The sequence below is a fragment of the Diabrotica undecimpunctata genome, chromosome 1 (assembly GCF_040954645.1).
Source record: "Diabrotica undecimpunctata isolate CICGRU chromosome 1, icDiaUnde3, whole genome shotgun sequence".
NCBI lineage: Eukaryota > Metazoa > Arthropoda > Insecta > Coleoptera > Chrysomelidae > Diabrotica > Diabrotica undecimpunctata.
In genome coordinates, this window is record NC_092803.1 from 70,616,816 (window position 1) to 70,638,823 (window position 22,008).

A 22,008-nucleotide genomic window follows, 5' to 3' on the forward strand; every position below is an offset into this window, starting at 1 on the left:
AATATCAGAGACCATCAGAAAGTCATTTAAAATTTTTGATAGTGTATATTATTCGAGTAATGAAAGCGTTATTAGTAATAAAATTGGGGAGTAATAACAAACAGTGAAAAATAACGCTAAAGATCATCTCTAGCGAAAGCACGTGTTTATTCTTTGTTTGCAATAAACAATTTATTTTGGCTCGGCATCACCGACCGACCGGTGTTAGTCGAATGAAGCACCGACCCCTCTTCGTTTCAAAATCGAACAGCACGACCGAACTGCCAATACCGCCTTGGGCTTTAAATTTCGCGGCCCGGCTTTTGACTGCGCATGCCCTCTACCGGATTCTTGCGCACATGGCAAAGACCAACCACGCTGGGTAACCGAAAATCAGTCAGTATCAAATCAAGCAGGCAAGCGGATTGTTTCTGCTTGTATCTTAATAATACTAGAAAGTAGATATTAATATATTTTTGTACAAGTGAACCGTTTTTAATACTACTAGCGTCGTTTTTATGACTTAATATTCAGCAATCGAAGGTCTAGTGCTTAATATCAGCGACAATCAAGTTGGTTGTTATCGAAAAACTGTGTTTTCTCTGGTGTTAAAATGCCGGCGTCGAATCTTTTCGCTGAAATGGATCGCGGCAGTGGGATCGGCGATGAAAGGGCTCTACAACTAGCTCTGGAATTGTCAATGCTCGGTTTTAGCGAGCCTCTTCCTTCGGTTTCTGAGCCAGATAGCCCTGGAGATCTAAGTTCTTTCGTCAACCCTCTCGCGAATGTCGGCTTAGAGGAAGTCAGATCCAAGAAGTCACAGAACATGACTGAGTGTGTTCCCGTTCCCAGTTCGGAGCATGTGGCCGAAATCGTAGGCAGACAAGGTAGGTGCATTTTATCTAGAACATTCACATTATCTCTACGGTGAGTTGTTATAGGAAGTCAACCATTTATTATGCATCATTCGGCATTGGAATTGCTTGTCCTAGTTACGGGATTTACTATTTTAATAAACGTATTTTGGATTAAATTTGTCAACTATAATTGAAAAAGTTTGGTTTTTTGGTTTCAAACACTTACATGACAAAAAGTTACTTTTATTGTTATACACTAAAAAACAATCACTATAAAAATAATAATTCATTATACACTATACTTATAGGTAAATAGGAATTATTTTTGTAATGCAAAATTATTGTTGACAAAAAGATAGTCATGCAAAATTTCAGTATTAAAAATAAATTTTAAAAACAATTTTTAACTGAGTTAAAGGTTTATAAGCAAATTCTAAGACAGATACAAGTACTTAACGTTTTAAATATGTATATGTATAATTTGGCATATATATTTTTATTTTTGCTTGTCATTGCCACTAATAAAATTTAGAATTAGGGACCCATACTTACAGTGTGGCCAAAACATTTGTCAAGAATTTTTCTTACATTTTCAAATGCAAAAGCTTTGATTTCATTGTTATTCTATTTTTGCATCGTTATCGTTAAAACATCAACATGAACCAGGTACTGATTTTTGTGAATATCCGTTCAATTAAATTGATTAATAGTTTATCTTATGTTTATTTTTGTTAAACGATGTAATAATTATATTAATGAAAAATAATTGTGTCCAATATTTTAAAACTTGTTAAATAATTATGTTTACTTCCTAATTATATGTACTTCTATATCAAAATACTGAAAAATCTCATTCTTTTTATACTTTTATATATACTGTTTATTTTTTTATATAATAGACAACGAAAAACAATTTCTTAATATTTAAAAAATATGTTGAATTGTCTATAGTTTTTAACTGTATGCATTTCTGTGTCCAAATACTAAAAAACAATCACATATGCTTTTTATGCTCAATTTCCCACAATTCAGTTCAACTGTTTTTGTTTATCTATGCAAAATTAACAGAATGTGTTTAGTACACTTAGTCTAATTTTTGTTCAGGTAAATGACCTGAACTCATTATGGTTGTTTATCATATTGTCATAAAGCTATGGCAAACAATAGCCTGCTAGATTACAAAATTATCTTTTTGAAACTGAATTTAATCTTCAAAAATGTACCCTCTGAGATCAAGACCTTCAATATTGTGATTGTGGAGAAATTTGAGGTCAAATCTTCAACTTCACATGCTATTTCAGTTTCTGTTTCATCTGAAGGTGTTATATTTTGTATTATCTATTTCCATCAACTGTACAGTATTGTGTGTTCATTATCATCTATAATAGATAAAATAAGTAAATTCTAAAGCTTATTTTTTCAAAACACACTACTAACATCCGGATCAGATATTTTAAAAAGTAGTCACTCAAAAACAACTAAAGTAATGTATTTAAAAGTGCACTTATAAAGCTGGACAACGAAAAAATTGCATTTACATGATATAAGTACAATTATTGCATTATTAGGAAGGAGCCATATTTTCTATGAATTAAAAAAATACACTGATTTTTAAATTAAGTACCTTTTTTAAGCTCAGTTAAGATAAGAAAACTTTTGTCAGTGCTGTTACTTTATAAAATAGTAATGGCAATAAATTTTCAAACGGTTCATTACGTTTATGCATAGATTATCTTATTATTGGGCTTATTTATGATAACAAAACAATGTGAGGCATTTGATAATACTGTTAATTCATAAATTCAGTAGTATCAGCGTACTTTGTATATATGTATTTTTAAAGATAAATTTTTTGTGAATTGAAAAAGTCTTCATAAGATTCAGATCGACACTTACGCACATTCAGACTTCTTCAAATAAAGTTCATGTTTTAATGTTTCTTGTCTCATTTATTTGTTTGGATATAGCTAAAAGATTACATTTTTCAATTGTTAGTCGTAATGCCACAGGCAAATATTTGTATCAACATGAAACACAATCTATACTGCTCTGGTTGATATGAACATATTTCTTTTATCTCTTGTATTATCAATACATTTGCTGATTGTAATAAATCACACAGGCCATGAAACATCATTAGGTGTTCAAAACATAACCTGGGTGTGTCAAACAGCCTAATTGCTGTTGGGTTTCTCCACAATGCAGGCAGTTCAACTAAACATTTATTGAAAGAATCTTTTCATGGTGATGAAATAAATTACAGACTCTTAAACGGACAACAGAGGCATGCATTTAGAAATAAAATGTATGAATCGAGTACAAATGTTTCCCACTACTAGTTTATTACACTTGCCATATTTTAATCTCAATCAGACTCAGAACAATCCTAAGTGATTTTGATAACAGCAACAAAATTTAAAAAACGCTTGTAAATATTATATTGTGGAATCACTATAACCCAAGCTTCCTAGGAGCTGCCTGAGGTAGGCTAATTTCTTTATTCCTTCAATGCTGTCAGGTGTACTCTTAAATCCTGTATAAGTCAATACCTGTAATTGTGAATGAACTTTAAAAGGAAAGTATGGATATACCACACCAAGCTGTTGTTCATCTACAACTTTACTATTATCTTAGAATATATTTTGGTATGTTTATATTTTTGTAATAGGTGTTTTTTGCTTCATGAGTTATTTATTTCCCATAGTTTCTTTTGTCAAAGGCTTCATAATAATATCATGTTATAGAAGCAAGCCTATAGAAGTTTTATAATCTTTTTACAATCCAGGCAGAGTAATAAAGTTTTAAGGAAATTTATATCATGGGAGGCCCCAACAAAATATATACATATTTTAATAGTCTGTCCCTAAAAATGTTTGCCTGTGTAAAAGACTTTTGCCTGCGTCCACCGGTATTGAGGAAATATAACAATAGTTGGCCCTTATTCACAGTAGCTGATTCTTATTTTAATCCCTTTTAAGCCCTGAAGGCTCATACTTTTGGGAAAATTCTGTGGTGCTCATATGACTTATTAATTTTTTTTTGTGTAAAAAATTTAGGTAAATTGATTTATTTATGAAGAACTCTTTTTATATTTAAAAATATTTGTTGGTTAAAATCTAAAAAAACTTAGCTGTAAAAAAGTTTCACATCTTGATGAACTTATGATTTTTTCTGTAAAATAGGTTGAAGAGTTCTTAAAATTACAAACTTTTTTTGATAAAATTACTTATTAGAATAAAAAAAACTGGCATTTAATTGTAAATATACGAATTTATTTCATAAATAAATATAAATATGGACTTAATTTACAAATATTTTGTAGATATATTTATTTTACGAAAATTGTAAATTTTATTATAAACAATTCAAACATATAATGAAGATTGAAAACCTCACCTAACCAATGATTTTAGCTGTACTTTTACAATTCAGTGTACTCGCCTAGATCAGGAAACATATAAGTCCCTAAATCACTATGTTTGCTTCAGTCATTATTTACTGATATTACAGAAGACAGTGTATTATCAAAATCCAAAATTTTGTGCAAATTCCACATGTTTCCTTTTTCTTTAACACATGTTCGATCGACTTTTGGCCACAGGTAATAGGGAACTTTCTAACAATGCTTGTACATTTTTTAAATTAAATAAATTTGTGTATCTTTTAACTTGCACCCATATCAGTTCAATATGCTTCAGTTGGCAGTGGTATCGATATTGTCTCTTTGCATGTTCACCCACTGGGGAGGTTTATGTAATTTGACAATTCGTATCAATTATTTGGCAGACAGTAATTTAACTGTGTAGAAATCTACAAATATAAAAAGTTTATGCAGTCGCCTTCTACAGGAGTATTTTCAAGTATACTAATGAAGTATTCTATATTCATTGATGTTATTCGGTCTACTTTGCCCATTTTACTGAGCTAATACATGAGTGAGCAGTATTCAGTGAGAATACTTGTGATTTCAATTACTTGTACTTTTTTGTATTTTTTGTACCGAGTAGATAATACCTTTTCTATTATACAAAAATTTCTCTTCTTTACTATTATTAGTTTCTTTACTTATTTTAAACATTTTTTACAAGCCTCCACTAATTAAGAAGGTTCAAAAATATCAAATGTGTTCTTTTCTTCTTTAGTTATAAAAATATATCTTTCCTAATCGTTTAAAAATCCATAATTTCCAAATGGTATACTCTACAAATACATATATTTCAAGGAAATGATTGAATAAAATTGTTTGCTTTATAACTGATAATGAAATATCAAAATGCATATGCCCCACCAACGTTCACAAATAAACTATTTTGATAAAGCCACACATCTGGTAGTTTACTATCTACTAGTGTTTTAGTTTATATTTCGGTATTCTTTGTACTAGATAGTGCATTGAATACAACATGAAAATGATGGTTGTAACTGTGATTACAATTGCAAAAGAAGCAGGAAACTCTTTTTAGAATTTTTTTTCTCCTTTCAAAAGATAATCCGTCAAAACCGGTGTTATATTATTGTGTCTTTCGCCTAGTTCCAGTATCGTTTGAATTCCCATACTTTTTCTGTTTTACGTTATAGAGTAAAAAGTTAAAAGGGGTCTTTATTTATACACTCACATTGTTAACCTATACTTAACCATTGTATAAATCTTGAAAGAGGAATTTCTCTACTCCAGCAAATAAAAGATGAAATGAGTCATACCCGTAATCTAATAAGTTTATCGTATTATTTAGCTGTCGTTATTACTTTTACCAAGAAGCGTGTCAGTAGCGGAGAATTTATTTTTATTTAGCGTATGGAATACGATAAGAACACATAATTGAATTCCATCTTCATAGTTTTTCTTCTTATTCTGTCAATACATTACCCTGCTTATCTCTTCACATCTTTTGTTTGAATTCTTTTCTGCTTTTGTTCAGTTTCTGGTAAATTTTTTTTGTCTGTTGTCTTCTTATTCTGTCAATACATTACCCTGCTTATCTCTTCACATCTTTTGTTTGAATTCTTTTCTGCTTTTGTTCAGTTTCTGGTAAAAATTTTTTGTCTGTTGGTTTACTTACTTCTTGTAGTTCTTGAAGTTCTTTGTTCTAATTTTTTCTCTTCTTTCTGAAGTTGATTTTCTTTTCTTCTTTCTATAGTTATTTATCTATAGTTTTATTTATATTCCTCCTCTGCTTGTGGGGATCTGTGGCCCTGTTGCATAAGTAAATATGCTCTGTTTTTACTTCTCATGTCTAGTAATCTTCAGCTGTTTAAAATTGAGCAATTTGAGATATTACCAAAAGTTCGACAATAAATCAATACATTGGTCCTTCCAAATCCGTTTCCCATTACATAATATATATTATGCAGGATCATCGTGCTAATTAAAAACATGTACGTAGCCTGCTGCTGAAAAAATGATTCTGCGTTGACAAATACACGTATGTATAACTATATCTCGATTAAAACCGTTTGGGCGTAGAGTCAATAATTGGCAAAATTGTTAGCAAAAAATCATTAATTATTCTGGTTATTAGAAGAGAATTCCTTTATTTGGGCCACTGAGGAGGGAGGTCTTTATAATTCTTATTATATAAATATACTTTCTCGGACAGAGACAGTCTCGGATAGAGAGTATCAGATATATTCAGCCGTTCTTTTCTCCTTTTTGCTGGTCTATTTTCGAGAAAACGCGTGTGGGGCTCAAAATTTAAATTGACCATTGTGGTAGCCTCTGATATAGGTCTAGATAAAAGTAGCTATTTGTAATTACAAAAAATACAGATTGTTTTCTTAGACTCTGCATACCAATTTGAAGCAGTAGTTTACAAAGTATCATCAAATGTATCAAACAACCGTCATATATAATTTACCTTCTATGGCATTTGACTTCGAGGTTTATTTCAAATTAAGACATGGTCAAATAACAGAACACATTTTTTCTTTTTTATTAAGACTAAGACTGTAACAAACACTAATGAAAATTCCACAACCACAAGCAGACAAAACACAATAGAACCAGCACACAAATAACGAAAGAAACAAATCAACATATCAAATTCATTTTGGCAGAATTCGGTAAATGTATTAAGCTTCAGATTAAAAACTACCAAGATATTTGAAGAACAATTTGAATATCAAATTCAAATGGAAACATAAATTTTAGATATAAAACTCGTAAGATCGGAAAATAACGTAGTAGTGATCAAAGTGATCACTACTGAAAAATTTAAATTGTTGTTCTTACTCCCCCATGATATTTTAATAACATAAAACAAAAGAAAATTGGGTTTTTAATATTTTATGTATTTAGCCTTCTTTTGCACTTCTATTATATTCCTTTTTTATTCTTAACATTATCCTGCAATATCTACTAATTTTCTTAAATCTACCCGTGCTTCCTGTATCATTAATTCTTCAACTGCATGTTGTTATAAGTCTCTTTTACTAACAATGAATAACACTGACGCCATAAACATTTTTAAATTCAAACCGTAAACCAACATTAGTCATTCCACCGTATCCACACTACCAACAACGATGGCAGGAAGTTATGAATTAGCTCAAGCAAGCACCTCACTCATTCTCATCGACTCGACTGTGTAATAGTCCGATGCGGTTTCGGAGGTAATGCTCGTACTCGAATTGTACACAATGGCCAGTGAAAGTTACATTGTTTTTTCGAATGCATTTACCAAAAATGGATGAATGTATACATTGGACTACAGAGGCAATCCAAAGAAGTGTAAACATTGGGCCAAACATACCGGGAAGGTTTAAAACGTAAAAGTAAAGTAAATAATGGAGCTTTGACCGCGAATATATTAGGCACTATTTACTATTTTCATTAAAATAGAGAAAAGTCAATGATACTTTTATTTTTGTAACAAGTCTATAATATCAATTACATCTGTAGCTTTTCCGGTTAATTCAGGTAACCAATAAGGGATGTCAGTAAAAATACTGCATTTTATAAGTCCTACTTCGAAACGAACCCGAAATTTTTAAAGCCAAGTGATTCCCAGTGACACTGAAGTGATATACCTCTCAGCTGCATCCAACTATGTAAACCATCTAGAACAAAATACGAATACATTTTCAACTCTTTTTTGTATAAATATGCTTATGGCTAATGTTATACTGGTAATTCTTGGATATTCGGTACTTACTCAGTAGAGATAATGAATATTGACACAGAATTTTATGTTCTTAAGATTCCGAACCATGACCTTCTAAAATATAAATTTATTTGGACTCAGTGGCTTCAAAAAAATAATTTAAAATCTTATTAACATTCGCAATCACTGTCAAAAGAAGTAAGCAAGACCACCAACAAATTCATATTCCAATCATCAAAGGAAAATAATAATCCGGGCACGAAAAGGAGCAGAGAAGCGGACATTCATCCTCGAATTTCGTAAAAAATACTCTTACCTTCCGATATTCTGTTTCATGCAGGCAATAAACAATTAAAGAGACGGATTTTTATGGAAACGCCCTGCAGGGATGAAATTCTATATTTTGTCGTGCGAAAAATCGATCGAAATTCGATGCTACGTCGATCACAGGATGTGCAATGAATGGCCTTTGTTCGCGTGGTTGCATGTTATTCTATACAATGACAGACAAAAAGACAATTTTGAAGACCTAACAGGAACATCGCTATTTTACCTGGTCTAACCATCTGTTTTTCGGAATTATAAACATTTAAAAAAAATTACTGTTAAATATGATGGTCCTTCATGCATTAAGTTCTAAAAATGATTCAAAACTTTTACGTTTTATCTTCATAAACGTTGTTTTGATTACTTCTGCTATGTTGGTAATAGTTTACGTTTTGAATTTGTTTTTATTTCAGCTTCATGATCAACTTGTGCTACTATATAAAATGATGGTCCTTATACATTCCTATTTGTGTATACGTGTATAATGTTGCATGTCTTTACTTTATTATTTGCCATTTCTTCTTTTATTTTCTTTTCTTTCGCACTTGTTAACTATCAATGCTAATATTCTTACTTAAACTCATATTTTCTTATGTTCTGACCATTTCGTTTCTGGATGTTCTGTTTTAGTTGTCGGTTTTCTTAGTATCAGTTCCATCGGCAGGTAAATTGTTCAGAAATGACACTAGCATCTAACAGCTATATTAAAATTAACAACTTAAGACGCCCATTATAATAATAGGTTCAGTCTATACTATAGTAATGATAATATTAATATATACCATGTAGAGATGTGACTCCTACAAGATCAGAATAACTGAAACCGTTCAGATACCAGAACGTAAAAGTTTTATTTTCGACCAGAAAAAATTACACATACAATATCTTTATATGTTGTAACCTGCCATTATTTAAATCAAAACTTACTTAGTTAATAACTAATTGTAATCAGCTTTTATTTCTACAACTTAATTAGATTGGCTACAGGGATTTGAACTACCAAGTTAGAGCGTATTTATTGTAGCAGTGAGTAAATGGAATGGTATATTGGTACCATTAGTTTAAATAGAAATATTTATAAAAGCACAAAGTAGTTAAAGCTTTACATGCAGTCAGTGACAAAAAGTCACTGTTCCAAAAAGATTTTGATATTAGTTTCTCGATAATAAATAACATTAATATACCCCAAATTACCTGTTTAAGGAGAATAAGCAACGAACTCATGACTTTGCATACATGTCTTCGTTAAACTATGGCTACTGAAAAATTAAGTCGCGGTTCCGAAATAACGTTTTGGTATGAACCCATCGCCACCAAGTGGGATTCCAAGCGACAACACACGTTACCTACATAAAATAACGAGTCATTCATCTAACCAGGTATTCTTATGTAAATCAGCCTCAGCGTACAATACAATTTCTATACAGGGCGTTAACTGATTGAACTTCCGATTAGACCTAACCGTCCGAGTCGGTGATTGATGAGAATCAAGCATTGTACGCCGCAAGGACTTAAGTATTGTTGGGTATTAAGTATCTATAAATGTTCGGTTTCGAATGATTTACTAAAAATAATTAACACGATAACGATATTAAGGTATCCTGGTACATGAGGTTGGAATTCTTGTGCGGATTCGTCTGATAAATACTTTTCCGTATTGAATTCCGTTTACATTGGTAATCAATCAATATAAGAGTTGATTCTAGCGTTGTCGATAAAGTATTTCCCCTTTTCTAGTTCCCACTTACAGCAAGGCATAGTTCAATGCTCTGAAAAATGGTTATTTTTAGGAGTAACATACCCACGGAAGTTTCACTGTATCATAGATATAACGACTGAAATGGAATTGAAGCAAAAATTAGTTAATGGTACTGGTACAAAAAAAACGGATATATACTTCGTTTATATCAGACTTAGTGCCTAGTTAAAAAAATATTCCAATAACGAAACAACAATAAGATTAAACAAACAGTTGTAATGTTCTATTGTGAAATTATCACAGTAACCCACACTATCTATTAGCCAGCTGAACTTGGTAAATTCCTTTATCGGTTCGATTTTATCAGTGGGTAGTCTTAAATCCTGCATTACATCAAGTTACTATAATTGTGAATGAACTTTACTTTGGATGCTAAAATTATTTCGAAAAGTAATAGCTTTAGACATCTAAGATCAGCTTTACAGCAACAGAGACATTAAGGTGAGATTTCAGCAGTGAAATTAGGACGAAAAATCGAAACCAAAAAAGAAATACTTCAATAACAAGAAACTTTGACCAGTATCATAATGAAGTATATAGATAGGTTGGAAAACCAGATGTATGACAAAATTTATTTATAAGAAAATAAATTTCGAAGCACAATTCGTGAGTTCAAGTCTCCCTCGTACAAGTAATGATAACAGACGGTTGGTCTTTATTAACCCTATATATTCTATATTGTTAACGACATGGGTCAGTTATGGCCTAGTAGCTTCATAATTCCACACTTTCATCATTTTTTATGAAATAACATAGCAGAGTTTTCATAATCAGAAACTCCTGTAGTTTTTTGCAGTAAGTTATAGAATAGAGAAACTTGATCTCATGCGTTAACAACTGACAAATCATGTTCTGGACTTGCCTTTAAAAGCACCTGTCAAAGTATAATATAGAAATATAGTTTCATTCCTCTTTATATTTATGTATACACGGTAATCGACACGTATGCCGGTTTCTTTGAAGCTGTAACTTTGAAGTTACCAGTCAGGTGCAGGACCGGACTTTTGGTTTTACCATTTCAAGATTTTGCTAATGGATAAAAATTAATTTAATTTCACTGGAGCGAATATTCTGTTGTGTAGTTCATAATATATCTTTTTTGTAGATGCCTTCATTTGATTCGTTTGTAGCTCTACCCAAACTCCCGCTTTATTCTTGAATCTAGCAAAACCGAAAGCTTTTAATTTAATATAATTGAGTATATTCTAGCTATTTTATATTATTCTTTGAATGGTATTCTCTCCCAGTACAATATTTTGCTGTTAGTTACTGATCTTTGTATCTTGTCTATATTATTTTATCATATTCTTGCTGAAGCATACAATAGATTTGTATTTTGTTCTATACTTGTGTCCTTGAGGATTGCACTTGGTGCATCATCTTTGGATTCTCTGTGTTTCTTCCGAATGATATACGACGAAATAAAGAACAATAGATGAGTTTTACAACGAATTCAAAAAATTAACAAACTCTACATTAATCATTGGTCGTTCGGTATAAGTTTCTATAAGAACTTATATGTATTTATTAGATATAACTGTACTGGGTTTCTAGGAGTAAATATCTAATGTTGCCCACTATTGACTACACTTCGTGATATCTTTGTCTTCAGGAAACAACATGAAGAATTTCTTTTTTATGTGCTATTTTGTAATCATCATGGCTAGTCTGATCTTGGAAGCGTCTGCTCTGAATAGTTCGATTGATACGGATGATACCATTTCCTCAAGTAACGCAGCCATGAGATTCTTCTCCTGTCGTATATCTTCCCTTGTAAGTATAATCAATTGAAGTATGTCCTATCTCATCACGCATGACATGCTGCAGGTATTGCAGCTTTCGTTTTTCGATGGTTTCCATTATATCCATTTTTTTTTACTCTTCTCGAGACTTACTTGTTTGTTACATGCTCGGTCTGTACCACTGTGGATATATAGAAGGATCTTCAGGACCCTTCTACATATCCACAGTTCCGACGCTTCCAGGTTCTTACTAATTTTTTTCTTAATTTTTGTACCAAAATTTCAGATAATACTCTTGAAAATGTTGTACTAATGTTATAAATAAAACTCTCAAGTCTAATTTCAGTTCTGTTGTAAAAAGTATCTTCATCATTTTATTGAAATTTGTTCGCGCTTTTTCTATTCGAACTTCGATTTCTTTAAGGTAATCGTTCGTTGATTAATTATTCTGCTAAGATAGTGTTGTAGTTTTCTGCTGTTCTAAATAATATAACCGTTAATTATCAGGCTTTCCTTTTTTTTAGTGTTTTTGATACCCTCATTTATTTAGTTTTTATGATGTTTATTGAGAGTATTCTTCTCCATACTCGTAACTATCTTGTTTATTAGCCTTTGAAAGTCGTGGAGGTTGTCCGCATACGTATTGTTGCTAATGGGTGCTTTATTGACCCTTATTTCAGAGAGTTTTACTTCTTCCTCAAGAGCTCTTTTCATAATTTCTAAGGGTATGCGTTGAACAGTAGTGACAATAGAGACGCAGTGTCGACAATACACATCCCTGTAGCACTCCTCTTTTAATTTCGAATTCTTCTGTAGTGTGTTCATTAATGCGTATATCTGCCCTCTGCTTATAATATAGATTCGTTATAATTAGAAGGTCATTATAATTTATGTTTTGTTTTGAGTACATTAGCTGTTTATAGTAGACTTTATCGAAGCGTTGTTGTAATCTATAAAACAGACGTACATATTTTGATTAACGTCCAAGCATCTTTGGATTAGTACATTGATTCCAAAGAGGACTTCTCGGGTACCTACGCCGGTGCCGGGTACGGAATACAAATTGCGTTTCTTCAAGGTCCATATTAAGTTTTCGATTCATGCGTTTGAGAATTCATGACTTTAAAAACGTTTTAAGTATGTGAGTTAATCAGATTTGTGCTGGGGTGATCGTTGCATTTTCGTTATTCTTTTTTGGTAGACAAATGAATGTTGAAGTAAACCATTGGTTGGGTACGTCAACCAATTGATAAATTTCATTAAATAGCTTTACCAGGAGATCTATGTACATCCGTGTTCTTTAATGCTTACACTATTTCTTCCTTTTTAATTACTTCACGTCTTTCTTTTTCTTCTTACGATATGTGTTGTGGGTTTCCTCTCGTCTTCAAACAGCTCATCAATATACTTTTCTCATCGTTTTAGGTTTTCGTCAGTCGTTATCATGGTGTTACCATTTTTATCTAAATAGGCTGTATTGTGGTTCCTTTTTTGCAATACCTTCGTTTAACCTTTTTAACTAGGTTTAATAGGTCGTATTTGTTCTGAAGATATGCCTCCTTATAATTTTCCTTTAAATTAACTTTGTTTTGTCTTATTTATATTTTGTTCTTATTTCATTGTTAATGATTTCTTATTTGTGACTGTCTTTGTTCACGGTTTGTCTCCGTTGGTCCATCATATCCAGTATCTCGTGGGTCATCTAATAATCTTTGTTTCTTAGTCTCACGGAGACAGTTTTTTAGTGTTTCTCATTGTTTGTTGACCTCACAGGAGTTAGTGTTTAATTTAATAAGGTTTTCAGATCATTTTTCAGATTTTCATTCTGTTTCTCAATATCAATTATCGTCGAGTGAGATCAAGACCATCTACTCCCAACTATTTCTTTAGAGATTGATACACTACACAGCATATGTTAATACAATAATTTATCAGAGGTTGCGGTAGTATCGTTTGCCAAGGTTAGCCAAATGATAATCCTTCAGGAATGGAGAAGGCATCTAAAGTTAGGCTTTTCTCTATCATGTTACATTTGACTACCTTTGTCTAACTTTGCCTGGTTCAGTAGTTCAAGAAAATTCAATATCTTCTTGTTTTTAAACTTTTCTTGATCATATATGTATGTAATATTCCTTGATTATTTGGCAAATGGGTACATTGAGTCTTTCCACTGCTCTATATTTCAATTGGTCCATCTGGTTTACAAATTAAAGTTTTTATGTCATCATAAAAAAATTTTAGTTCAGCATCATTATTTTAGATGAATAATGATGATAAGATAAATAATTCAAACAAAATATTTGAATAATTTCGACTTTTAATAATAATTCGAATAATTTACATAGATATAAACAACACGTTTTACCACATGTATTCTTCATATGTAGGAAATATATATATATATATATATATATATATATATATTTATTTTTTTAGTAATCAAGTAAAGGTCACCCAAGGTCTATGTTTGATTAATTTAAAAAAATGTTTTTTCTTTTTCTCTATTTTTTAATGACATCCACTATTTTCTGCACTTTTCACTGAGATCTTATACTATTTTGGTCTAATTCCTTCCGCTTTTTTATCGTCTTTTATATTTCCTTATATAATAATTTTTTATAAAATTTTGTGCTTCTCTATGGGAAACTTTTTCCGTTCCGCACCTGCAGTGTGAATTTCTGAGAAGTAACATTTTACAGATGTGATTGCAAAAATATTCACAAGCATTTAGCTGAGGTAAAGAAAGGGCTGTAAATCGGGCATAACGATTGGAATGCCAATAAATACAACCACAGCCGAAGGCCTAACTAAATTAAAAGTTGCATTTGTTCATATTGATTTTCATGTCGCCGCCTTTGACGGACTCTTACACTGAGAGGCATGACGCATTGGCATTTTTTAGATGTTGCCGCTCTTTTTGAACAGCACTAAAATATAAGAATCATCAAATAGAAGCATAAGAATCAACATTAAAGATGTTGATTGATCATAGTCAACAAATAGGTGATATTGGATTATTCGGTTGATCTGAGTCCGGCTTCAAGCTTACAGATGGTCCTTAATGGTTGAATATCAGTTTACCTAAGAAGATACATTATATCAGTTCAGTAGTCTTAGGGGACAGATTTCCATTTATTATTTTTTTTACGAGTAACAACACCAGTTACCCCAGTACTTTGAGCGGTAGCTTACAATGTGATTTAAGAAACTTAGCCAACGAATTGCATGGTATTCGGTTTATGTTGCTATGACTGTGATCAGGTACATTCTTTTACTACGATATTATTCTTCTATTGGTTTCCATTATCGGCTGCAATAGTTTGTCATTTGTTCCTAATTGCATAGTCGAAACTATTTGGCTCAATAAATGATTTTTTTGCATTCCACAAAATTTTTAAAATTTCACTTTTAATGAGTATCATTTTGAAAACTTTGAATCTTCTACACATGGCTGTATATGTAGTTATTAAAGTATAATATTCGAGGCATAGCTCGGAAGTAAGTGCACAAAGAGTGGAAGTTTCATGTCACTTGTCACGTCTTGTTAAATAATCTTTTCTTAAATTTTAAAAAAGGCTTAAAAGGCTGTGCTCAGTCCTAGTTTCAGTTTAGTGTACTTGTAAATAGCAACCAAAGAATTTCTAACATGTTCTCTAGAGAATACATTTATGCGCTGTTATACCCAATACGATAATGACTAATCGAAGAATAAACTTTGTAGAAAATTTTTTAGTACGTTTTTTTTTTTAATATTTTAGTTCAATAATGTTGACTACAACTAAAATATCTAATGCCAACCCCTAGAACTGGCAACACCGCAATTGACCGTGTTTTCCAAAGCGAGGGTGATTGTACAGAAAGCAGAGCTCGTTCTTTCAAGCCGCTAATTATTTAGGGCTGAAAAAAATCGTTGGAAAATGAGCGGTGAGTTGGTATATGTATTCGAGTGATACATGGGTAAAGCATTTTCCATTCGTGTTTTCCAATAGGAACAGCGTTTTGCACTGTTTGTTTTTTTAGAGGAAAATTCTCTGATACGAATGACAAAATGGAATGTTTATCGACGTCAAAAGTTAATGAAGCTGGTTTAATTAGTACATAAATCGTTCACTTTTTATGATTATTTTCTAAAAAATGTTTTTGCTTAATCAAATTGCACTTTCAAAATTTGATGGACCGTTTATACTATTCTTCCACTCTTCTTAGAGGGCAATTTTTAGAAAAAAAGTAATAAAAACTTATTTTGGCATACAAAAATTGGTAAAAAAAAAATCGATGATTTTTTTTTTCAACTTTTTCTTCAACTGTCCATTTTGTTTTATTGATTTTAATTTTCGATTAAAAGTGGTTGATTGTCTTTCACGGGCGTTCTCTTTAATTAATCTCGTTGGAATTTTTTGTTTTAAGATGTACCAATTCTGAATATTAGTGTCCGCCATCAAACACCTTTTTTTTGAGATATAAACAACTTAGGCGCCCTCTAGAAAACTGGCCATTCATAGGAAATAAAAACAAAAAAAACTTTTTAAAGATATTTAAAAACAAATTATGTTGGAGCATTTTTCTTTTAATATGGATTTTTTAGCCTTCTAAACTACTAATGTACTAGTACCTTAAAGGTCTAAACCGACAGTAAATCTGTAAGTTTGTGTGTTATAATGGACAATGAGAAATTGTATGTCAGTTGGTAATTTTAATCACTCCCAAGAAGGTTAGGTAAATCTTAATATTATTTTATACCTGAGCATATTATTTAGGTACCCACATTATCAGTTTACTAAAATTACTGCAACATTTGAGACAAGAAAATTTCGAATAATTTTTGAATTATTCCTCACTGGTTTATGACAATGCGTTGGGGATTATCAGCTGTGTCATAAAAACAGTATAGATAAAAATATTTTATTATATAATTTTTCGATAATCGTCGTACTATTTTTCATTATTGCTGAAAACAATAAATGAGAACAAAAACATTTTTCTTGAAAAACGTAAACGTAGCAAAATTGTTCGCCGCTACTGATCTGAGACCCATCAACCGACTTGAAAGCAGAGCCACGACGGACACCATGTGTAGGATTACAGCGTTTTATGATCAATACCTTTTAGTGCACAAGAAACTTTGTTATACAGGATGATATACTAAAACGTGTAACGTAGTGATATCATCTTAAAGGATTCGCCACTATATCCATTAACTCTCCGTAACAGCTTTTTTAATTATAAATCGAGCAACATTTCTGATCGTGAAAAAATAATTCAAAACAGATCTACTCAGAAGGATATTGCGATGAATACAATATGCTGATACCTGAAAACTTGTCTATTAGGTAGTTTACATCATGCTTTTTTTGTTATTTTTTCTTTAATATAAGTACCTGATTTATAGTGTTTTAGATACTCTTCTTAATTTTTGTCAGATTTTCTTGACGTTTTCTTTGTCATGTTGACCAATATTTGATTGTTAAATAGTTGGAAAGAGCATAGCCTTTATTTTTTTTTTTTTATTGATATTTATCGTTATATCTAGACAAAATAGAATAAAGTTACAATGGGAGTGACTCAATTCAATATAATACACATTAGATTTATATCGGCCAAAAATTAACATTTCAAAATTGATAAGTAAGGAATAGGGACCACAATTTGTCAACCGAAAAAGCTTATTGATTCGTTAATTAAATGTTACTAATTACACTGTTAACACTCGTTAATTAATTAAATAAAAACAGACAGTAGCTGAATTGAAGTCATTCAACTCAAGCCTCCATATGTTCTAACGTAAAAAAAAGCATCAACCCTCGAACTCAAGTAGGATTCCATTCTTATCTCGCCGGTAAACAGAGAATTCATGACATATCATATGCGGGTCTTTAAATGCTGTCTGTCAAAAGTACTCTAAAAAGATAAAAAAAAATCTTTGTATTAAAGACAAGAAGATACAAGACTTGCCGTAAAATTTCTTGCCACAAAAAACTGTACTTAAACGACTACTTACTTAACGTCTGATGCCATTGCTACACTAAACTAAAAATGAATCAAAACTCGGCGTCTGGGTATGTTATACCCTATTGCCAGACAACTTACGAATCGTTAATATAAACAATTTTCTATGGTACTTCGGGATGGAAAGTGCAGCTGTGTTTATCAAACGCAATTGGTTTCGTGGGAGGTACTACGTATTTTTAACATAAACCAAACACAGACGAAATTAATTATAAAGGGAACTGAAAATAAATCGTATTCAGTGGCAATATAGACAGTTTACGAGATATTATAGGTACTTCTTCTTCTTCAGTGCCTTATCCGGTCCGGATGTTGGCGATCATCAAGGCTATCATGGTTTTGTTGACTGCTCTGCGAAACAGCTCCGCTGAGGTAATCCCAAACCATTGTCGGAGATTTTTCAACCACGAGATACGACGGCGTCCCGGTCCTCTTCTGCCAAATACTTTACCCTGCATAACAAGTTGAAGAATTCGATATTTTTCTTCGTTCCGCATCACGTGGCCGAGGTACTCAAGCTTACGTTGTTTAATTAAATTAAGCACTTCTTTTTCTTTTGTCATGCGCTGTAGGACCTCAACGTTGGTGACATGGTCCACATAAGATATTTTTAGTATCCTTCTGTATATCCACATCTCGAAGGCTTCGATTCGTTTTTCAGTGGCTTGCGTCAGTGTCCAGGCTTCAACTCCATATAGTAATACTGGAAGAACGTAGCACCTCACTATCCGCATCTTGGTTCCCAAACTGAGATCACTGCAGCACAGCAAGGATCTCAACTTAATAAATGTAGACCGTGCCATTTCAATTCTGGATCTAATCTCTTGAGCGTAGTCCCATTGTACGTTGAGGGTAGTTCCAAGGTAAGTGAATCTGTCGACTCTCTGGATCTCTTCGCTACCTGCCATTAGTGCCCCGGGATCTAAATTTGTACGGCTGACAACCATGAATTTAGTTTTCTTAATATTAAGGTTCAGTCCGTATGATACGCTCACAGTTCGCACTCTGTCTAGTAAGGCCTGCAGATCGTTTAGGCTGGTTGCTAGTAACACAGTGTCATCGGCGTAGCGGATATTATTGATGTATTCACCGTTCACTCGGATTCCCATGTCTAGGTTTGTGAGGGCTTCATTAAAAATCTCCTCAGAGTATATATTGAAAAGAGTCGGCGATAGCACACATCCTTGCCTTACTCCTCGCATGATCTTCACTTGGTCGGTCAGTTGGTCTTCGACCTTGACTTGAGCACGCTGGTTCCAGTATAAATTCATGATGATCCGAATGTCCTTCTCATCCAATCCTACTCTTTGTAGTGCGGTGACCATCTTCTGGTGCTGACAACGGTCAAATGCCTTGGCGTAGTCAATAAAACAAATATAGACATCACAACTGACATCGCGGCATCTCTGAAGTAGGACTTGTAAGGTGAAAAGTGCTTCACGTGTACCCATAGAATTGCGGAATCCGAATTGCATTTCACCGACATTTTCTTCGCATTTCTTGTAAATTCTGGCATGTATGATTTTAAGAAAAATTTTAAGTGCATGACTCATAAGACTGATAGTTCGGAAATCTTCGCATGTTTTCGCAGATCGTTTTTTTGGTAGGGTTACAAATGTTGAGAATAGCCATTCATCTGGGATATTACCTGAATCGTATATGGCGTTGAACAGTTCAGTTACCTCCTTTGTGCTCACTTCACTCATCACCTTAATAAGTTCAACGGGTATTTCGTCCGGACCTGTAGCCTTACCATTCTTAGACTGTTTTAAAGCAGCCTTTACCTCGCTTTCTAGAATTGACGGCCCTGTCATGCAATTTATTTCCGGAAGGTTGCCGCGGTCGTCCCAGAAAAGTTCTTCGATATATATTTTCCAGGTAACCAACTTCTCATTCACTGTCGTCGCCAGATTACCGTCTTTATTTATGAGGAGGTGTGTGTTTCTCCTCTTGTATTGACCAGTGGCTTCACGAATCCTTCGGTGGATATTTATATGATCGTGTTTCTCTTGGAGCTCCTCGATTAGTTTACATTTTTCTTGCATCCATGTCTCCTTGGCTCTTCGTAGTTCTTTTTTAATAGTCTGGTTGGTTTCTTGGTATTTCTTCGCGTCCCTGTTTTTCATTAATCTTCTTTGTTCCATCATCTGCAGAATGTCATCAGTCATCCATTCTTTATTTTTTACTCTTTTTTTTCTTTCCCAGATGTTCTTTTCCCGCATTCAGCATGACGTTTTTGATATAACTCCATTTTTGTTCTACACTCTGTTCTTGTTGTTGAGCCGTTTCTAGTTTTTGTCTCATTGTATCTCTCACGTTCTGACGAACTACGGGGTCTTTTCGAGTGTCATAATCCAGGTTCTGTTTAGGTTTATTTTTGATGAGTTTCTTTAGTTTGAGTTCTATCTGGCCCACTAATGGGTTGTGGTCCGATGAGACGTCTGCTCCTGGGAAGGTCTTCGCCGAAGTCAAGCTGTTCTTGAATCTTTTGTTAATGAGAATAAAGTCTATCTGGTTTCTGATGATATTGCTGGCTGTATCTGCAGGTGACTTCCACGTATAAAGTCGTCTTGGGGGAAGTTTAAACCACGTGTTAGCAATGGTAAAATCTTCTTCCCGGCAAAATTGTATGAGTCGGTCTCCTCTTTCGTTTTTCTCGCCTAAGCCGTGTTGTCCGACGATGTCTTCTACACTGCTTTTGCCAACTTTGGCATTGAAATCACCCATGATGATGGTTAGCTCGTTCTTCTTGGTGTATTTTAGTGCTTTTTGTACAATTGCGTAGAACTCCTCGATATCCTCTTCTGGTTTTTCTGATGTTGGAGCGTAAATTTGAATGATGTTCGTATTAACGGGTCTGCCTTGCAGCTTCATCAGAATGACCCTGTCAGAGAGAGGTATCTCAGAGGTTGCTCAGAATGAATGCTACGCCATACGCCATTATAGGTACAGTAGGTACAATCATAACATCTTGGTTAAATAACCTCAGAATCTGGTTCAATACAACATCTGTGCAGCTTTTCCGCGCTGCTGCAGATAAGATAAAGATTGCCATGATGATCGCCAACATTCGTAACGGATAGGCACATCAAGAAGAAGAAGAAGGTACAATCAAAACTTGAAGGTCTGTTATTACTAGAAAAATCAAAAACTACAGATTAAAATAGATTATTTTTAAAATTTACTAATTTTCCAAACTGTCGCAAACGTTTATTCTGATCAAATGTCGCGAAAAGCCGTTTAAAGTATTTAACAGTTTCGTAAGTAAATTTAATCGTCTCTTTCACCGTGCTGCAAAATTAAAGTCTCAACCATAAAAATTTTATTGTCAGTTTCCTCGAATTACTTACTACTCACACAATGAGGAAATATCGTTGTAAAATTTATCGATGGTAGATTACGGAACATAAATTCAGAGAGGATGGTGTTAACTATATCAGGTTGTTTAACCTCATGGTACATACTTTGATTATTATGTTAACCAATAAATTGGTGCTATTGATCTAGTTTTTCTTTTTTTACTTTTTCTCCACTAGAAGAAATTTAAGGTGTGTTAATTACCGAATGTTCAAATTGTGGAAAAAACTGTATGTAACTGAAATGTGGATTAAAAATAATTTATTTAAACAACCCTATTTTATGCTAGTCTGTTGAGTAATAGATTCAATGAATAACATAATCTGGTGTGGAGATCGTGAAGGAATGATTGAACCTTATAAGCGGCAACAAATTAAGGTAATACGCCAAACTCATGATAGTTTTGTCGCAAATTGCTAAGCAAGTTTTTCTTTTAGTCACGGAAAATGTGCATGGAATTATGTATTATATATGAAACACCAAATATAATAAATTCACAAGTTTATCTAGGAACGATAAATAATCCAACAGAAGTAAACCAAGAACAAAGAGTAGTTTTAGACGTGATAAGACCGTACAAATAATTTTTTACCTCTAACAAACCACGAAGTCGTTATCTGTCCAGTACAGCTTCTCTACACTTAGTCGTTCGGATTCGACGTTAAAATGTAGGTTCCGTTCCCGTATATCACAGATAACTGTAGAGGGCTTGCCAACGCTTAAAATTATATATTGTAATATGGCAATTTAAGACGACGATAATACTTAGCTTTAGATAACATTTAACTTATATGGTGTATGTACTTATATAGTTCCTGACTGAAACTAATGGTAGATAAATAGATTCAATGAGGTGGCTTTTGGCCCATCCCACTGCGATG

At 32.9% G+C, this 22,008-nt stretch overlaps 1 protein-coding gene across 1 annotated transcript in view; it reads left to right on the forward strand.

Moving 5' to 3' along the window:
• Nucleotides 1-233: 233 nt before the first annotated feature.
• LOC140450585 (RNA-binding protein MEX3B) overlaps nt 234-22,008 on the forward strand; it is a 172,382-nt gene continuing 150,607 nt past the window's right edge. The window contains exon 1 of the mRNA XM_072544243.1: nt 234-866. Within this exon, the coding sequence (XP_072400344.1) occupies nt 593-866 (274 nt within the window). The 5' untranslated portion in view covers nt 234-592. The remainder of the gene's footprint in view (nt 867-22,008) is intronic.